The sequence below is a fragment of the Tarenaya hassleriana genome, unplaced genomic scaffold (assembly GCF_000463585.1).
Source record: "Tarenaya hassleriana unplaced genomic scaffold, ASM46358v1 Cleome5, whole genome shotgun sequence".
Taxonomy (NCBI): domain Eukaryota; kingdom Viridiplantae; phylum Streptophyta; class Magnoliopsida; order Brassicales; family Cleomaceae; genus Tarenaya; species Tarenaya hassleriana.
In genome coordinates, this window is record NW_010967707.1 from 3,397,981 (window position 1) to 3,416,493 (window position 18,513).

The following is an 18,513-nucleotide window of genomic DNA, read 5'->3' on the forward strand; positions in this document are numbered from 1 at the left end:
AGCTCCCGTTGAGGTGACGGCAATTCAATGGCACAAAACCCTAAATCGATGAACTTTCTTAACTAACACGTTACCGAGTTTCCTTTTTGGGTTGCGGCGGCGGTGTTAAAACCTTGAATCAATCCTATTTCAATTTTCTTTTCTAAAGTTGAAAGTTTTGAATTTTTTTTTCTTCTAAAGCCAACTCGAAACCCTAATTTCCAAAAAAAAAAAAACATTTTGAAACCCATCGTTCGCCCTCGTCGTCACCCTCAACCCGTTCGGGGCACCTTAGAAACCAGAGGTCGGGCCTTTCGACAGCTACAGAGCCGTACTCGTCCATAAACAATTTTATCAAAATATATTCAATACGCAACTAAACATTAGAAAGGAATCTCTCACAAAGCATGTAGATGCTAATAATAATAATAATAATAATAATAAAATGTTTCTGTAAAATAAACAGTACACAGAGACAAAAACGAGCTTGTGTTTTTGCAGAACACATACAAACAGAGAACAAAGAATCTGCAGAAAGAGACGTGGCGTGGCTAAAAACTTATTCTTCTCTTGAGGGTGGATCCTCTTCCTCCCACGTCTCTCGCACCACCAACACAACAACCAAAAAAACCCAAACCCAGAAAAGACAAATCTTCATCTGACACAATCTGCCTCAAATCCCGGCATAATCCCCAGGAAGAGGGGAGAAGTCGAAGACTCTTAACAGCCAGGTAACCCAATGACAGGATCCTAACCTTTTTTTTTTCCTTTTTCTTTTGTTTTTTTTTTTTCATCTCTATATGCATCGCTGCCTCTATGGAGAAGCACATGCAGTTCTTTCTGAAACTATCCAGCAACCCGATATCACCTCTCAAACACGAAGGCAACACAAGAAAAAAGGCCTAGAGGGAAAAAGAAATTCGAAAACCAACCAGCGACACAAAAATGCTCAGGTAGTTTCTATGCCTAAGGGTTCAATCTTTCTTTGTTTTGTTTACCAGAAACAGAGAGACAACTCTGGTTAGCTCTAAAGATGGCGAAGAAGATTCGTTCTGTGGGCGGCGGGGTGTATATGGAAAGGATGTATAAGATATTGCCGGGAACCAGAAGTTCCCGGTGTTTCGCCTACTGTATTGAGGGTAGAACCGAAAGGAATGTAGTAGAGGTACGTGAAAACAGCGGAAAACTGAGACAGAGCCATCGAGACCACAATGCGTACGTGGGATGAACACACACGCCTTCCATCATGTTCCTGAGAATTTCACAAATACAAAAGTTTCCTTAATCTTTCTTCCATAATCCGACAAGCATTTCTTGTATGCATGCAAAAGAATCTCCCTAGCTGCCAAATTCTACAACGGAAAAATCTCATATAAATACACGAATTTTACAAGTTCATGTATTTTTTTTTTTTTATGGAAATTTAAAAGCTGATGACTTTGTTACAGGAGGCTGGTGTGCAAATAAAGTTGTGATCCTGAGGAAAAGTTTCATGGCATCACCTAAGCATAACACTACATGAGCTCAAAGAAACTCAGAGAGTAGTAGTATCTTGAATGACTTACCTCTGTTTGGTTGTCTCTTGTTAACACTGAAACTACCAACATAGCCCGGGGAGGAGCTTCTAGCTGAAACATCTGAAGGAGGAGCACCTCCTCCTATCCCATAGCCAAAGGATCCAGAGCCGTCTCTCTCAGAAGTTGGTGATCTCCATGTCGGATCACTATAAAAATCTGCAAGAGCTGCATCATAACCACTGCCGGAAGAGAACGAAGAAGCTGGCGCCATACTAGTTCCCGAGTTTCTTCCATACCCTCCTCCTGTTCCCAACCCAAAACTTGATTCACCATTGCCTCCATACCCGAACTTGGCATTGTCGCCAGTGACGCTATTTCCCGCACCTTGTTGGCCGGAAATTCCAGGACCCCAATTGACTCCGGAACTGCCAAAAGGACCACTTAGCGTGTTCCCGCTGGTTGATCCGACATATGAATTGGAACCTGTGTTGGTGTTGCTGGTATTCCTATAGTTAAGTCCTTCATTCCCCCATAGATTCCGTGTGACCGAGCTGAAGAAGGATGAGTTTCCTCCATCATAACCAACAGCAGAGCCAAACCTGTTCGTGTTACCAATATAGTACGGACTCATCCCTCGATCATAGTCAACATTTCCACTAAAATTTGCAGTACTGGTGAATCCAGCGGGCATTCCCTGCTCAAAGTTCATACTCAAACCATAGCCAGAACCAAAAGGTGCAAAACCACTCCGTCCACCTGTAACTGGACCGAAGCGACCATCCATTCTAAGTCCGTAGCCTCCAATTGCAGAAGGATTATATCCCTGAGCATATCCGTTAAGGAGGTTATTGACCCGATTAACACCATAGTTGTAACCTCCCACTGGACTGCGACTTGGACCTGGTGATAACTCCTTAGGAACAGCTCGTTTAACCTCAACCATTTTACCGTTAAGTTCATGAAAGGTCTTGAGCAATACTTTCTCCACAGCCTCCTCATCTTCATAAGTTATGAATCCGAATCCTCTAGGCCTTTGGGTGTTGTGGTCATACATAACAACAACATCGGTTGTTGTCCCAAACTGTTCAAAATACTTTCTGAAATCACTCTCCGTAACTGAGGATGGTAACCCTCCGACAAAAATCTTCCTTGTGCGGCCTGGACCGGGAGAACCTTGTACGCTACTGTGATTGCTTCTACTTACAATGTTCTGGTCATCTCTAGGAACTGCTTTTTTGGCCTCAACCTGGAACCATCAAGAGCTTGGCAATGAAAAATTAAGCTCAAATCTCACATCAAGTCAAGGAAGAAGACGCAAGTATTCATTCAATACTTTCACATTACCATAAACAAAAATAAACACTAGCACTTGGTTCATTTTGTACTGCATCTGCTAATTATGGGGGTATAATGCCATGTGATGGACCAAGGAAACTTCAGAAACAAGTTACATTACATGAATCAACACCTTACCATTCTCCCATCGATATTGTGCTTCTCCTTTATAACTCTATCGGCAACGGCTGGATCAGCAAACACTACAAACCCGAAACCACGGGCGCGTCCGGTGGTACGATCCTTCATGATCACTGCCTCTATCACTTCCCCGAAGCTACTGAAATACTCCTTGAGACGTTCCTCATTGGCGTCCCACGATATCCCACCGATGAAAAGCTTCCCATTATCCGATTGCATTTTTTTGCTGCTTCTTATGACCAAACCAGACAGCAGTTTCGCAGCTGGTAAATCGATGAAAGGGTCAAGACATTTGCAGATCGAATCTACGGTAGCAGCTATACTTTTCCAACATACAAAAGATGAACCAGATTCAAGAGCGAAACCAAAACGTGAAATCGGGACAAAGGCAATACCTTTGCGATACGGAAATCAATCAGAAACGTTGATTTAGTATCTGGCAACGATGCAAAAACCTCAACGGATTCAACCCAGGAACAACAGATCCTTCGTCAACCGATAAACGAAGCCAGAATCAAGCCAATCTTCCAGATAATTGATCGGGAAACAAGGAGCAAATAAAGCAGATTTCAGTCCCAAGATATGCAATGAACATCAATCCAAATCCCAGACTGGCATAAGATCAGAGAATAAAATCCAGACACGATCGAAAACCCAACAATCAGACCAAACCCAGATGCCAAATCTCGCCAAGAAACACAAAGATCTGAAGAGGCACCAGATTTGAACAGAAGGCACGATTAATCCTGCCCTTCCCAAGAAAGAAAGAAACTGATTTTGGGAGGGGTGAGGGGGAGAAACCGATAGTAGAAAGCAAATTATCCGGCTTTTTTCAATCAGATTCAACCCGATTTAACGCAATTTCAATGGCGTCAATAAAAACGATTTTTTTTTTTGGCAACGCACAGCGACGCGCTCTAGATAGAGAAAGAGAGCAGCATATGTTTTAGGGAGAAAGACGAAAGCTTAGCTCGGTTTGGTGGAAGGAGAAGATATCATCTATATATATGTATACATATATATATATATATACATGGCTCTGTAAATACAATACAATAAAAATTTATGTGCGTATGTAAGAAATGGGAAGGTTGGTAATTTCGCCACAATTTATTACATTAAAAAATATTTTTCTGTGGGAAAAAAATTAATAATTCTCGTTGAGGAAGACGATGAATTTGGAAAATTTAATATTTCAAAATAAATTATGAAAAATAGACAACATAAAAAATTTGTCCTAATTTTGTGTGTATTTTTTCTCTTGTGGATCGGATGACAATTTGTTCGCTCGTTTTGATTCCCGTTTTTGTGCCACATCATAAACAAAGAAGAGAGCCCACATAAGGCCCTTTGGTCGTAGGCCTTAATGCTCTATACGTATACATGCACATTCTTGAGTATATTTTAGTGTTTTTTTTTTTTTGGGGTTTTTCAGATTACATATATTCAATTTTTATATTAGTTTTTGTTTGATTTATTTTTTTAATTCAATTTTTTAATATTTGTATTTTTAAATACCTTTCGTTGATAGCTTTTATATTTGATCCATTAGAATTCTATTGACTTCAAAACAAAAATTTAATTCCATGGAACACATATATTAATTACTAACTATGCCCTCAAAATCATGTCTACACAATTCCAAATCTCTAAATACTCCTAGTATATGATGATAATGTATGTTTTTTCAATATTCTAATTTGGTTTTTATTTACCTCTGACATGAATTCAGGATAAAAAAATTTAAATGCATTAACCGCCTAAAATAAACGTATTGCCTTTGATGTAAACGAGCTTATGCATCATCGTTATTATATCTCTTATTGACTAAGGACCACTAGCTTAAATGATATTTAATGTAAAAATATTCTAAAAGTGATACGATCAATGTGAAAGGTGTGTTCTAGATGGATTTTACAGATAAATCAGAAAATAGAAAAATTATATATATATATATATATATATATATATATATTTCATTGTCGTTCAGTGATATTAATCTTTTTACAAATTTAATTAAATGCCAAATCGAAGCTATGCAAAGACAAAGCTTTTGTTTGCAAGTCTAACACTCTGCCGGAGGCAGAGGCTTACCAACTTTCACAAATCTTCTGTCTATGAAAGAGAGTCCGCCACGTGCAAAAATTAATTAAAAACTCTCTCTCTCAAAATATTTTCCCTCCAAAATTTGAACATTTTCAGACCTCCCTCCGGAAAAAGAGTGTCTTTTTCTTTAAAAAAAAAACAAAGCCTAAACGAGGAATCTTCTCTTCCAATCTTCTCCCGTCTTCAATCCCTGGATCTGTGTGTTTATATATATACACCCCTCCGACGAGGGCTCCTTCGCTTCGTACCAAAAACACGATTCGAGTTTCTATTTCTCCGATTTCTGTTTTCCTGATCTTTGAGGTTCTCGAAAGCTGGCTTCCATGGCGTCATTCAAAGCTTCGCTTTTGCTCAGTTCCATCGACGGTGAGTGTTCCGGAGATGGTACTTTCGGACAGAGACGTCGTGGGTCCGGTTCGGTTCATGTTATTATGGGTCCCATGTTCGCAGGGAAGTCCACAGCTCTGCTCCGCCGGATCAAGTCGGAGATCAGCGACGGCAGGTAAATTTCGCAGTAACTGTATTGGTTTTCCCCAGATCCGTGATTTATTCGACCTTATCTTTGCTCAATTTTGATGGGAATGGTTCGGAGGGTTTATGTTATTTGGGTTTGTGTTACGTAGAAGCGTTGCGATGATAAAATCGAGCAAGGATACGAGGTACGCGAAGGATTCGGTTGTGACACACGATGGGATCAAATTCCCTTGCTGGGCCTTGCCAGATCTTATGTCTTTTACTGAGAAGTTTGGAGATGATGCTTATTCTCAGGTATAAGCTGCGTCCTTGGATCTGCATGATCAGAGACTTATTATATCAGTTCTTGTATGCCTAGTTGTTGGGAGATTGTTATGGACGTGATTAGTCTTGTGACGAGGTTAGATCCATGCATTGTATAATTCCATGGGAATTTGGGTTTAAACGCATGATTTTGCTTCTCCAGTGTCTCAATTTAGAATATTTAAACCAAGGATTTGTCTTTTTTCATCATTGTTGGCAGCTTGATGTGATTGGCATCGATGAGGCTCAATTCTTTGGAGATCTTTACGATTTCTGCTGCAAGGTTGCGGATGAAGATGGGAAAACAGTGATAGTGGCAGGCCTAGATGGCGACTATTTGAGGTGCTACTTGCTGTTGGCACTGACTGATCCCAAAATCCATGTCTTTCTCTTGATTCTATTTTCCAAATCCATCGATAATTTTGCTTCTGTTTGGCTTTTCTACTGATTGGATGCGATCTTTGGTTCCACAGAAGGAGCTTTGGTCCTGTTCTCGACATTATACCGATAGCTGATACCGTGACAAAGTTAACTGCCCGTTGTGAGCTTTGTGGCCAGAAGGCTTTCTTCACACTAAGAAAGACCTGCGACACTCAGACGGAGCTGATAGGGGGAGCTGATGTCTATATGCCTGTCTGTCGCCAACATTACATCAATGGGCAAGTTGTCATCAAAGCAACAAAGGAAGTTTTGGACAATGACAAAGCCGAAACTGAATCCTGCGTTGAGATGGTTGTGTAGAAATGAACTCTAAACGTTGTTGCAGTCGTGATCTGCTCTTATAGTTACTTATGGTCTGTCTTCGTCTTCTTCTGATCGCCGACGTTTACTTTTTTTACTGTCTTGTGTATGTACAGTAAAATATGATGAATGCAAATGAAATTTACTTCTCTGCAAGCTGTTTCTGATATTTCGTTTCAATAGCTTTTTTCAGGAACATATTTTCGTTCTCTGTGAAACAAAGGTTACGGATGCAGTGAGTGATACCAGATTTGTTGGCCACCACTCGGTTCGCCTCCTGATCTTCCTTCAGACCCAAGAAATTCGGCCCGTGACATTGGATGAAAAGGGTAACCATCTGACCAGTAAAGTCAGCTACCAGCTCGATCTCGCATAACTGAGCCTCTCTTTTTTTGAGGTATTTGCTCTTCGAAACTAGAGGTTCTTCAGAGCAAAAAGAACTAACATTAGGTAAAAACTGATTTGTGCGATCGATTGCAACTGACCAAATATAAATATTTTGTAATGTAATCCAGTTCAACAGTCAAGATGGCCGAGTTGGTCTAAGGCGCCAGTTTCAGGTACTGGTCCGAAAGGGCATGGGTTCGAATCCCATTCTTGACATTTAGTTTTTTTTAAAAAAAATTTAAAATTATAGACACTGAAATTTGAAACTTTTTTTTTTTTTGATTTTTTTAAATAATTTGTTGTTTGGGCCAATATGAGTATCTTTTTTTTTTTTAAACTCTGTTGTTGCTGTATCCTACAAAACATATATATATAGCCTTGTCTCCACAGAATCGCAAAATGCATTAGTATATCAATCTTGTATTCGCAACTCATAAGATGAGAATGAATGAACATTTAACTTTATATTAAATAAATAAAAGAATTTTCTCCTCTATATTATTAGCATCTTCTCATTCAATATATAGAGAGGCCAAAACTTTAGATAGATCACCCATTCCACAGGCAAGGTTGCTTGGGGTTTAAGCAAGGGGTTTGTGAGGAGCGGTGCAGGCGGCGGGGATGATCTTGCCGGAGAGAATGGGCTTGACGTTGGCGCATTCGGAGACAGCAGGTCCGTCTTTGCCGTTGTAAGTCAGATTTATGTCGGAGAGCTCCACCTTACTGCACGGCACTCCTTTGCTGCACACCAATTTCACCGCTGTCTTCGTCGACGATGTCCCTCTTATGTTCTTGAAGCTCACGTCCGAAATCTTCACCATCGACGGCGACTGCACACAGCAGAAAACCCATCATGATATGTATATATGTTGTTACTTTCATCTATCTATCCTTATATATCAAGAAAAGATATGTATCGGTCGGTTTATGAATTGTACATACCCCGCGCTTGCAGTGGTTGTAAGGGCAGTACTCCTGGTCGACGAGGATGGGGGTTCCGACGTTTTCCATGACGATGTCCTCGAAATGCAAGTTGGAGGCAATACCGGCGGGGGAGGCAGGCCATGTCTTGATCCTGACACCGTTCATGGTGTTGCTGATGGTGCAGTGCCTCACATGGACCCCTCTCACCGGCTGCTCGTTCGGATACCTCCCCAGGCTTCCTATGGCGATTCCGTGTCCAGGGCCGCATCTCACGTTCTCGATGACGAGGTTCTCGCTTCCGTCTCCGATGGAGACACAGTCGTCACCTGTCCTGACGTGAGCCCCGAGCAGGTTCACTCCGTTGGAGCGTCCGATGTGGATTCCGTCGGTGTTTAGGCTTTCGGGAGGAGCGTCTATGCCGATGTCCTCCAGAGTGATGTTCTTGCAGTTGAGAATGTTCATGTGGAACAACTTGCTGTTCGACGATGTTATGCTCCTTATCCTCGAGTTCGTCAAGCCCGTGAACCTCACGTTCTGTTACAGATCGTATATATGCAAAATCACTCACCCTGGACTCGTGTATATGCGTATGTGTGTGTATATATATATAAAGAGAGAGAGAACATATATATATATATATATATATATACCTTTGGCATTAGCCGCCATGAGCTTCGGTCTTGGTGACCTCGGCCGGCGCCTTCAGATTCCCCAGCAGCTCCACTGTGACGGGGCCTTTGCACGGTCCGTTGAAATCAATTCTCGTCACCAGATACTCTCCCTTTCCCACCGTTATAGTGCTCTTCCCCGTGGCTCCGCACGCTTGCTTCCATGCAGCCGCAAACGCCTATGTATATGTATATGATCCATCCCACACAACTAGCTCGTTCAGAACATATACATATATATGTGTGTGTGTATACTATATAGCATAGGTTAGTACCGCTGTGTCGTCGGTTCTGCCATCGCCCTTGGCTCCTAAGGCTCTAACGTTAACCACGGCGGCGTCGGCAGCTGTGACGGCGTTAACCACCAGTGCCACTGCTATCAGCACCACCAGTCTTGTTCTCCGCAACCCCACCATTTTTATTACTTTCTTTTCTTTTTCTTCTTCCTTTTGTTTTTGTTTTTTTGTCTCTTTCTGTGGATTGATGAGTTCAGGGGGTCCGTTTTATAGAGGAGCAAGAGAAGGTGAACGACCACAAACTCTTTTCATTTTTCGGAATGCTATAATTAGGTTTAAATGTGAAAAAATAGAACGAGGGATGTGGAGAGAAATCTTTGACATGGTGTGCGTTTTCTGTTTTTAGAATTTAATTTTTTTTTCCTATTTATGGGGATGATGATAATTAATATAAACTATGATATATTAACTGGTATCTATCTATCTATCTATCTATTTGATGTTGCGGAGTTCCAAGCTTCTTGGAGTACTTTTCGTATGGCGCCGTCTCGAAGAACTTCTGAACGGCGGCTCGGAACAACTTACGACAAGGCTCGAGACAAAACGTGCACGAGTGTGTGGGATTGAACTCTGGACTTATCCTATAGGAGATCTCCACGTTTACAGATTCATATACTAACTTTAAAGTTTTTTTTATAGTTTTTGTTTACATTTGATTAGTTTTTCAATCGAGAGATAAAAAAAAATTGCTTATTTAAAAACTACGAAGTCTTTAAATTATAAAGTTACATCGAATCATATACTAAAATTTTTAAAGCTATAGTCGAAATCTTCTATATAAATCGGGGCATGAATCTTTGTACGTAATAAATAAATAAAATTAAGCGCTTATTGTTCGACAATGTAAAACTAACTATTTTTTTTATTGGTGAAGCACTGACTAAAATTTAACATAGATATGTTCGAAATATTTTGTAAATATTCTCCGATAAATATGATTTAATACAGATGTTTAAAATCTAGATTTTGTACATGATGGACTTGCAATTTCGCGATGGATAAATATAAAGATATAAAGGATCGGTAATTCTAAGGAATTATGTTTAAATTAGCCATTGGTTAATCCAATTTACCTATAAACACAATTAAATAAGATATATTTTCAAGATAAACTACAAACAATATAAATATGGATTTATTTCTGAAAATGTTACTAATTATATTGATGCATGCGTTTTATCATTTATAGCGATATCCGCTCGGATACATGTACTCGAACGAAGCGTACATAAATGCATGTTACATGCAAACAACCAAACCGAACAAAGCCCTTAAACCGAATTCGAACCGGACTAAACCAAACAAGAACCGTACCAGACTTCCGTAAACTTTTATTATAGTAAACAATAACTAACCACACCATTATTTATATTATAATTATCTCATTTCTTTCTTCTCCTCCTCAACAGCAGCACTAACTTCCTTCTCCACCTTTTCCTCTTCCTTCGGTTTCGGTTCGGTTTTCTTTTCCGGTTCAGCTTTGATTTCAGTCTCCTCCTCCGCTTCGGTTTTGTCCTCCGTCCCGGTTTTGGCTTCCGGTTCCATCACCGGTTTTGGTTGTTCTGCTTTCTCAGCGTTTTCTTCACCCTCCTCCGGTTGAACCTCATCAACCGGTTCAACCTTCGGTTCTTCGGTGCCATCGGTTTCATCTTTAGACTTCTCACCGGTTTCTTCCTCCGATTTCTCGGTTTCCTCGGCCTCTTTCTCGGTAATGGCCAAGGATTGGACTTCCACAACTTCTTTTGTGTCGGCCTCTGCTTCAGTTTTTTCGGCCGAGTCTTCTTCTTTCCGTGGTTCCTCGGCCTCAACCACTTCCGGTTCAGTCGCTTTCTCCTTCTCGTCCGAAAGTACCTTTTGAACCGAAACAACCTGCAAAAGGATTTTTTTTATATAATTTTGTTACAAAAACACATTTTTTTTTTGTTTAAATGACTAAAAAGATAATATGAATCAAATGTTAGGGAGAATGCAATATAAGACACAAAATTTGGGTGATTCACTGCCAAACCAATCTCACTAGTTGAAATCCATAACACGATAGGTATTGTTTGGGACACTGCATGTAATTATGTACGCGTAACGTACTCAATATGTTTGCAATTGCCGATAAAAACAATGTTTGCCAACACACACACACACATATATATATATATATATATATATGCGAAAGGGCTAAATGGATACCTCAGCAGTGGCCATAACTAGCAACTTACGGGAAAACTAAGCAAAAGATGGTCGAGAGGAAAGAGAGAAGCAGCAAATGCTGAAGTAGTAGTGGAGCTTATGTATGTGTAGAGTGTGAGTGGATGAGTAAAATGGCATGGGCGATGAGGCTTTATATAGAGGTAATTAGAGAGAGAGAGAGAGAGAGGATATTGAGATGTGATATTGGAAAACCCGTCTTCACCAATTTGATAAATAGAGAATATTGGCATGATTGGTGATAATTCTATATTTTTTTATTAGATTTAGTATAAAAAAACATTTTTTTTAATAATCGAATATCAAGGTCCAAAGTAATTTCGGGGCCGAAGACCACCATATGATTTGGAATAAGCTCCACGGTAGCAGGAATTATAAAAGTTTTTGAATATTGAATTTCATTGTTACAAAGTAGAAACAGTTAAATAAAATTTTATACTTCAGAAAGACTACTTAATTGATACAAAAAATATCGGTGAGGTTATATATATGTTGAGGGGTTTTTTTTGTAGGAAGAGCATACATAGGAACATTTTTTAAATTTATTGTTCATAATGTATACTAAATGACATTCAAATACAAATCGACACCTTTAAATTTTGTACATTCACACCGCGCTTCGTCCCCGAGCACATAGTAATATTTTTATTTTCTAATTAATTGTTAAATGTTTTGGGCTTAAATGAAAGATGTGCTTTTGGGATTTTGGATGTATGGAATTTTTCAACAAGGGTCATCATTCTAGGTGTTTTGGTAGTTTGTGTTAACGTGCTTTGTGCGGTCACTGATCATTACACCACCGCCGATAACGTCATCTCATGTCTACACAAAATCTTTCATTATTCTCTTTTTCATTTATGTATATATATATATATATATATATATATATATATATATAATCTCATTGATTTCCCTTATATAGTTCTTCGGCCTATATATATTACAGGCCATTTGAAAATTAAAATATTTTATTTGGATTAATCATTTACACTTAAATGTTATATCCTAAATTATATGTAGAATTATGTGGTTATCCTAAATATATAACATTAAAATATTATCTGTTTAATCAGTGAATTAGATGTTAGAATTCTAATCCATATTGCTTGAATCCGATATTCAAACCACTTCAAAAGTGAAATGGATTTTTTTTTTTCATTTTTAAACCCTAAACTCACAAAATTATCTGAAAACTTATTATCATAACTAAATAATAAGAATAACAGCTGGGAAATCTATCATTTTATACATGCCAAAGAATTTGAACACGATTCACACGGAATATTATTTTTTTAAAAATTAAAATTGATAATAATGAAGTCATTTTTTAATACTGTTAATAATAAATAGAAGGAATTTATGTCCAAAGGGAACAAACGCAACGAAAACCGAACGCAAGTGGAAAACGCCGTACGGAAGCAGACGCCGTAATCGTGATCGAGCGGTGCCTCGCGATCTGCGGCCTTTCAATTTTTTTTAAAAAATCCAAAACAGCCTTAAGATAAACAGAGACACTGCATGTCGTTTCCACCAAAAAATGTCTCGTCGGAGAAGAAAAACGGCACGCTTTCGCTCTTATCTTTGCTTTTTTTTATTCGGGCGGTGATGTGGAACCCACTAATGGCCCACATACTGACTCTGCATACGATGCATCGAATCATAGGGTGACACGTAGGATAAAGGAGCGACCACGTTGGCCCTTGTTTTTACGTGATGGAACTTTGTGGGACTAATGAGAACGAGCCAAGCAAAACCAACCAATATGCCATTATATTCCCGAAGAACTTGGTTTTTAATAATCAATATATATTTAAATAAATATATTGGAAGAGTAATAGTCGAATTAAATTTCAAAAAATAAAACTGCACATACTCTTGACGACAAAAAGTTCATAATATAATTATAATTATGATGATTTACATAGGAGATAATATTTTATTGGGATAAAACTTAAAATGAAATAAAAATTTTGTAATATATTTAGGACTACATTCTTTCATTTAAATTTTCACATTACATATATATATATATATATATATATATATTCTCGTCATCTATAGAACCTTGATGGTACGTATTTTGTAGCTATGCGAAGTTGTTCAATTATGCCTATCATCACATTGGAGCACTTTCATTACTGTATATTCACGGTGCGGTTCGAATATTTTATCTATCAATTACAAATTTAAACAATCGATTAATGGAATGATTTATATTACCAAATTCATGCTTTAAATTTGTACATACCTTTATAACAGGAAGATTGCATACGACGACACTAAATATATTTATGTTGATTTTAATTCGTTACAACTCATGATTACCATATCCGTGAGTAAAATCGTCCACAGTGGACAACAATCGTAATTTAAATTCTGTAATCAAGTATTGTAAAATTAGGACCCCAAGTCACATTTCAATCTCAAGGTGGAGATGGGAACAAACGTGATAGCTTATGAAATAAATGTTCGGCCTTGAGCCCAACGCTCGGGAAGAAAATACGAAAGCTCCGACGCTTCTGTCGAGGACTTTAAATCCGAAACTCAAAACTCTAATAGATTACCTCACTCGGAATCGGTAAATGACCTTTTTACCCTTAATCGCGGATCTTCGTTTCGCTAATGTTTCTAGCTTAGAGCATTGCTGCGCCACGTGTCGCGAAACCGGCCACGAGCCGAAACCTTCAAGAATCATTAGATTTATTTAAAAATACATTTGAGTTTTCTTTATATATAAATTTACGATTACAGAAATTCAATTTGATTGATGGGCCATGAAGAGGGGCAAAACTTGTATACGTGCGTGGATACGTGTCGCATTCGATTTCCATAAGATATAATATTGTAATCAATGCCAAGTTCAATGCAATTACTTCTCGTGCCATTCACTTTCTGTCACGCGCAGCTTCATGTGTGTGTATATATATATGGGTGAAAAATCTTTTGAATTGATATATGGGTGAGAAAATAGAAAGATTTTTGTATAAAAATCGATGATTGCACGTAACGGTACAAAAGATTATATTTGGAGGAGTTCGAATTAGGATTCCAGATATATTCTAGTGACAATGAAAAGTATAATTGTATAAATAATAAATAAATCAAAATAAAATATATATTTGGAAGACATAAAAACAAGAATTTCATTTTATTTTTAAATTTGTATATCCACATTCAAGCTCACAGATATATTCGCCGACGGTTCTGAGATTGCAGGACCATCGTCATACTTTAATGAGTGAATCTTACCGTACTTTAATAAAAATCTAAAGCAAAACTTTTGTATCACATTGGTCAGTGGACGATTTGGTAGGTCATATTGTCAAAAGAAGAACTGCCCTCTTTATCGTGTCTCCCTAATTTCAGGCTCTGACTGCCCATTTATAATTATATATATATATATATATGGTTAATTTTAGAGTTTATTTTGTATTAGGAGTTTTTTTTACTTATATAAAACATAAGCCATTGCTGTGGGAAAATGGGAGAATTTATATTTTTTGTGGATTATAAATAGAGAGAAAATATTTTGAGAGTAATATATCCGTATAAATTGATTTAGGGGGAGATCATAATGATTTTTATACAAAAGTCAGTGAATGCACATTGGATACCAAAGATAATATTTAAGGGATCTTGAATCAGAATTTCAGGTTTATTCTAATAACTACATATAATTATATACAAATCCGAGCAGAAGACATAAAAACACCTAATCTCGTTAAATTGCAGAACCAGCGTCATATGAATATAAAATACACATAGTTAGGAAACATTAAATATAAAATCCAATTTAGCACGTCAAATAAGAAATCAGAGTTAGGTGTATGCATCTGTTAGTCATGCAATTATCCATCTAATAATTTTTTTAATTAATAATTTTGTCTTGTCTTCGGTCGACTGCGCTGCGCGTGGAACCCTATTTTCCCATTCTGATTTTCGTTAGTGACATTCACGATCTCTCTCTCTCTCTCTCTCCTATAACTCGGATCACCACATGACTCGTTCCAGCTCCCCGTAAAAGAACATTCCCAGAACCAAAATCCCTAAATTTGCCAACCTTACGTTAGAGCTCCACGATCCAGGGGGAGAAGAACAGAGAGAGAGAGAGAGAGAGAGAGAGAGAGAGAGAGAGAGAGAGAGAGAGAGAGAACTCCAAACCCTTCATTTTTCTTCGCGAGATCTTTCGAGGGTTATCTCCAATTCACGATTTTGATCTGGGGAAAACGCATTGCTCTTGTTTTCGTTTCCTGGGTTCGTCGAGTTGATTGATGTCTGTGGATGCTGGAGCTGTATCGGGTTCCAGAGACATGGGTTTTGACGAGAAAAAGAACAAGGAAGGAGGAAGCACTGGAGAAGAGACCACGTCCGAAACGGCGCCGCATCACGAGAGTACGGACGATGAGGCGGTGGGATCTTTGAAGAGAGAGATGAGCGAGTCTTCCCTGTACGCAACCGAGGAAGAGGAAGAAGATGAGGCCGCTCTTGGTGAGAAATTACAACTGGGCCCTCAGTACACTATCAAGGAGCATCTCGAGAAGGATAAGGTTGTTTTTTCTTTTCTTTTCGCCCTTTTCATCTTCTTTTTTTTTTTGTTGAAAATGTTTGGACTGAATGTAAAGGATTTCTCAAAAAATGTATTGTTTCTTCTGAATCTGGTAGGATGACGAGAGTCTCAGGAAGTGGAAGGAACAACTTCTGGGCAGTGTGGATGTGAACAACATCGGAGGTACAATTTTTTTTTTTAAATTATGATTATTTCGATTTCTAGTTGGGTATTTGGAATGTGGGTAATTTTATTAGGTAAATCTTTGGTGACATTTACGGTGTATAGATTCGATATTAATGGCGAAAGGTGCTGTCTTTCCCGTTGTTTTCTATTTGATGTTTCTTGGTAAGCTGAGAGAACTGTATAACCAGTCTTACAGATTTTTCTATTGTCTTTAGTTGCCTTAGTAGACCAGATTGGTCTTTGACCCTTTGCTTGTTTCTTGAAGCAATGTGGTTATTAAGACAATCCGATCAAGTTTCCTAGAGCAGGCATTCCTTCTTTCTCATTGATCTTTTCTCATATAGCTTGTCTGCATATTTGTCTTTGTAGCTTATGTTCATTGAACTTTGTTTATGGCTTCTGTGAATGTCTTGGACCGATGCATGCGGTTTATGTAGTTTATATACAATGCTAAGATTCATGAAGAATCAGAACTTTTTCTTGTTTCTGTTTTTATTGGTGATGAATCATGTGGTCAATCAGGCGATTCTTGCTTTTCTCATTAGGACTTATGATTATGCAACATCTGTTATGTTTTAAGTACTGTAGCATACTCTCTTGATTTGAGATATTTCATATAATGCTGATTTTCTTGGGAAATAAGATAAATCAAAATTATCTTGCCATCAAATGAGCATTTCGAGTGACTCTGACATGTTCTTGTCTTCTGTCTCGCATTTCAGAGACTCTTGATCCTGACGTGAAGATCCTTAGCCTTGCGATCATTTCTCCTGGTAGACCCGATATAGTCCTTTCAATTCCCGAGGCTGGAAACATCAAGGGGTTGTGGTTTACGCTGAAAGAAGGGAGCAAGTACAACCTGAAATTCACATTTCAAGTTAGCAAAAACATTGTGTCTGGCCTTAGGTACACCAATACTGTCTGGAAGACCGGTGTTAGAGGTAACTCATTTTAGTAAATAAGAATTTTGGTCAAGCTCCTCCGATATTGGATTAGGAGCAACACAAACTATACAATTACTCTGTGAATTATTTTTACATTTTCAGTGGATAGAACAAAGGAGATGCTTGGAACTTTTAGTCCTCAGCTGGAGCCTTACACACACATGATGCCGGAAGAGACCACTCCTTCTGGAATGTTTGTTCGGGGATCATATTCCGCAAGAACTAAGGTCAGTTTAGCCAATCATAGTACGATCCACCGGTTCATAAATTATGAACACTCAATTGACTGAGATTGCCATATAGTTTAACTGGGATTGGCTGATACCCATTTGGTATCTTTCTTAATACTCCATGATTTGAGCCTGATACCCTTAGTTCACAGGAGTCAGATTCTTGTTTTGGACAGAAGGCATCAGCTTTGATGGATGAAAGCCATAAACCCTAGTGACCTAGTTTTTCTTGTAGTAGGAGATCTTGTCAGTGTCTAGTTGTTCCGATTCTACTACGTTGTCGGATTGTATATGTTTCTATTATTTCTCGTGATTCCTCGTTTTAAATTTCGATATTTCTCCTGGCAACCCTCCTTATGATGATTTCTCTGGATTTCCCTTTCAGTTTCTTGACGACGATAACAAATGCTACTTGGAGATCAACTACACCTTCGACATCCGTAAAGAATGGCCTGCAACCTGAGAACCGAAAGAGAACCTCCCGGCTCAGTCCTCGTCCTAGCAAGATCTCTCTCTCTCTCTCCCCATCTCGTCTGAACATATTATGTGAATCCTTTGCTGTTAACCAGTTCGTCTTCTTTCATGTCTCCGGCAAGAAGTTGGTACAAGAACATCATTCGTAGAACGAGGAACAGACGTCTGTATTCCTTCGTCTTGTGTTCACGTGATCCTTCTCTGTTCGGTTTTGAGTTGCGTCCATTGTTAGGTTGCTGGAACTCGGGCAGTGTTTCGGATTTCGTCGACATTGTACGGTGATAACTTTTGTTTTTCTTAACCTTCTTCATGTCCGATGGTTTTCTCCATGAGCTGTAAACTACGCGCACTTTGTTTTTCGAGTACTGCATCGACTCTATATATAACAGATTCAAGAGAACCAAAAATGTGGAATATATTGCGCTATTATAGTTAGTAATTTCATAGTTTTCTCTTATGTTTTATGTTTATGAATAAAATCTATTTGGGGTCAGACTTCTCTTTTTTGTTAAATCAATTGTATTGTTTAATTTTATCCATCATAAAATTTAAACGGTATTAATGATAATCCTAAAATTCATCATGGTTCAATTACAATTTGATTTATCATGTTTTGTTACGGTTGACTAGTCAAAATTTCAATCGTCAACAGCCGATTATCCTGTTTGCGTTTGCGATAAAGATGGCTTGGTGAGCAAGGAATCCTGTGATTTGCGGTGCACGTTTTCTCGTGTCCACGTCACCTTTTTGTTTTTTGTTTTAATTGACAGGAACCCAAAGTCTCATGACTCGGGGAGTTGGTTGAAACGTCGCTTCATATATCGAAGACTGACTTTGTGCTGATGTTGTGACACCATAGCCGTCTTCTCCTTTGCTGCTCCTTAATTTATAGAGAACCTTTCATCTCGCAAAATACGCATGCATTTATGTGTATGTGTGTATATACATGTATGTATGCATGCATGCATGCATGTATGTATGTATGAATCATGTCGATCTGACAACGACCTTCTATTCTTTGTTTTATTTTGCTCAGCAAAAAAAAAAAAAAAAAAAAAAC

At 38.4% G+C, this 18,513-nt stretch overlaps 3 protein-coding genes, 1 non-coding gene and 1 pseudogene across 4 annotated transcripts; 3 read left to right on the forward strand and 2 right to left on the reverse strand.

Annotated features, from left to right (window-relative positions):
* Window positions 1–375: 375 nt before the first annotated feature.
* LOC104826659 (heterogeneous nuclear ribonucleoprotein 1) lies at window positions 376–3,948 on the reverse strand. Its single transcript, XM_010559472.2, has 4 exons — window positions 3,368–3,948; window positions 2,970–3,235; window positions 1,545–2,742; window positions 376–1,231 (listed from the first exon to the last, which is right to left on the reverse strand). Exons 2-4 carry the CDS (start codon window positions 3,189–3,191, stop codon window positions 1,224–1,226), a joined length of 1,428 nt encoding a protein of 475 aa, XP_010557774.1. The 5' UTR covers window positions 3,192–3,235; window positions 3,368–3,948; the 3' UTR covers window positions 376–1,223.
* Window positions 3,949–5,231: 1,283 nt separating this feature from the next.
* LOC104826660 (thymidine kinase a-like) lies at window positions 5,232–6,748 on the forward strand. The gene is made up of 4 exons (XM_010559473.1): window positions 5,232–5,580; window positions 5,702–5,846; window positions 6,076–6,197; window positions 6,329–6,748. The coding sequence occupies exons 1-4, from the start codon at window positions 5,402–5,404 to the stop codon at window positions 6,594–6,596; spliced, it is 714 nt and encodes a 237-aa protein (XP_010557775.1). The 5' UTR covers window positions 5,232–5,401; the 3' UTR covers window positions 6,597–6,748.
* Window positions 6,749–7,118: 370 nt separating this feature from the next.
* TRNAL-CAG lies at window positions 7,119–7,199 on the forward strand. The gene has a single exon. It is a non-coding gene; the product is annotated as a tRNA-Leu (tRNA).
* Window positions 7,200–7,366: 167 nt separating this feature from the next.
* On the reverse strand, window positions 7,367–9,044 carry LOC104826661 (annotated as a pseudogene).
* Window positions 9,045–15,000: 5,956 nt separating this feature from the next.
* LOC104826662 (rho GDP-dissociation inhibitor 1-like) lies at window positions 15,001–17,850 on the forward strand. The gene is made up of 5 exons (XM_010559474.1): window positions 15,001–15,620; window positions 15,736–15,802; window positions 16,528–16,746; window positions 16,852–16,976; window positions 17,365–17,850. The coding sequence occupies exons 1-5, from the start codon at window positions 15,345–15,347 to the stop codon at window positions 17,440–17,442; spliced, it is 765 nt and encodes a 254-aa protein (XP_010557776.1). The 5' UTR covers window positions 15,001–15,344; the 3' UTR covers window positions 17,443–17,850.
* Window positions 17,851–18,513: the final 663 nt, after the last annotated feature.